This window comes from Penaeus monodon, chromosome 15 (assembly GCF_015228065.2).
Source record: "Penaeus monodon isolate SGIC_2016 chromosome 15, NSTDA_Pmon_1, whole genome shotgun sequence".
Taxonomy (NCBI): domain Eukaryota; kingdom Metazoa; phylum Arthropoda; class Malacostraca; order Decapoda; family Penaeidae; genus Penaeus; species Penaeus monodon.
Window position 1 is genome coordinate 24227848 of NC_051400.1, and position 1066 is coordinate 24228913.

Genomic DNA, 1066 nt, shown 5'->3' on the forward strand with positions numbered 1-1066 from the left:
AAGAGCCAAATATATTGTATTTTTTCATGAAGACAACAGCTATAGAACCATCAGGTTTAAGAAGAGGAGGGAAACCAAATTACAAAAGTTGTTAGATCTGTTTTTAACCAAGGATCAGGAGGAATTATTGCAAAAAGATGTAAGATTATTCCATATCTTTCATATATACAGATGTTTACCCTTGTAAAGAAAACAGTTATACTATTCTGTGCAGAAATTAAATCAGAATGTGATAGGAGAGGGAAAGTTTTGCCATGCTTGCTTTTACAATATTGCAAACCATCTTCATAGATTTATTATTTGTCACATTGAAAATTTGTACAAATTCTAAACTTACTTAGATTTAGAATGGAAGTCATTCATAAGGTCAGAATTAATTAGGTCTAGCATGAGCATTTCTTGTAGACTATATAGCATATCTTTGCATCACAACAAGTAAAACTGTAAGACTGTAATTACAAAGTGCAATTGCTGTTTTAAAATCCTAATTTTCATAGGCAGTTACTGTGGTACATGTTTTACAGAGTCAACAGATATAGAATCTATCTATTTTGTTGCAGTGTGGAAGGAAAGGGTTTATGAGAATGTATTAGGTACCTTTTAAAATCTGAAGATGAAATGGATACCTTTCTTTTTAAAAAATAAATGCATTTTGTATTTTCACAATTTGTAAAAATAATATGTATCTTCTATTTGCACAATAGTAACAACGAAAAGGGCATTGCAAGCAGTCACACAATCTTACAATGGAATTGTTCTGTTCTCTTTCAGAAGGTCCCAGTGAGTGGTGGTCAGCAGCTCGTGTGATGGAGCTGGAAGCACAAGTTTCAACGCTGAAGGCAGAGTTGCAGGAATCCAGGGATCATGCTGACCTTCTGGAGTTCCGCATTTTGGAGTTCACCGAGGAAGATAGGGTGAGTACCCTCTATATCTGTATATCAGGCAATAAGTTGGCAGTCAGGTAAATCAGACAACAGCACGGCAATAAGAAAAATCAGAGAATCATTAAAGGAAATCAGTAAAATATAAGCAGACTCTTAGATACTCCAATGTGTTATGGACGCTG

General features: G+C 34.5%; 1 protein-coding gene across 1 annotated transcript in view; it reads left to right on the forward strand.

Moving 5' to 3' along the window:
- LOC119581828 overlaps positions 1–1066 on the forward strand; it is a gene marked incomplete in the record, with an annotated part of 163301 nt that overhangs the window by 118630 nt on the left and 43605 nt on the right. Inside the window, 1 exon segment of the mRNA XM_037929963.1 lies at positions 772–914. Coding sequence (XP_037785891.1) covers positions 772–914 — 143 coding nt within the window.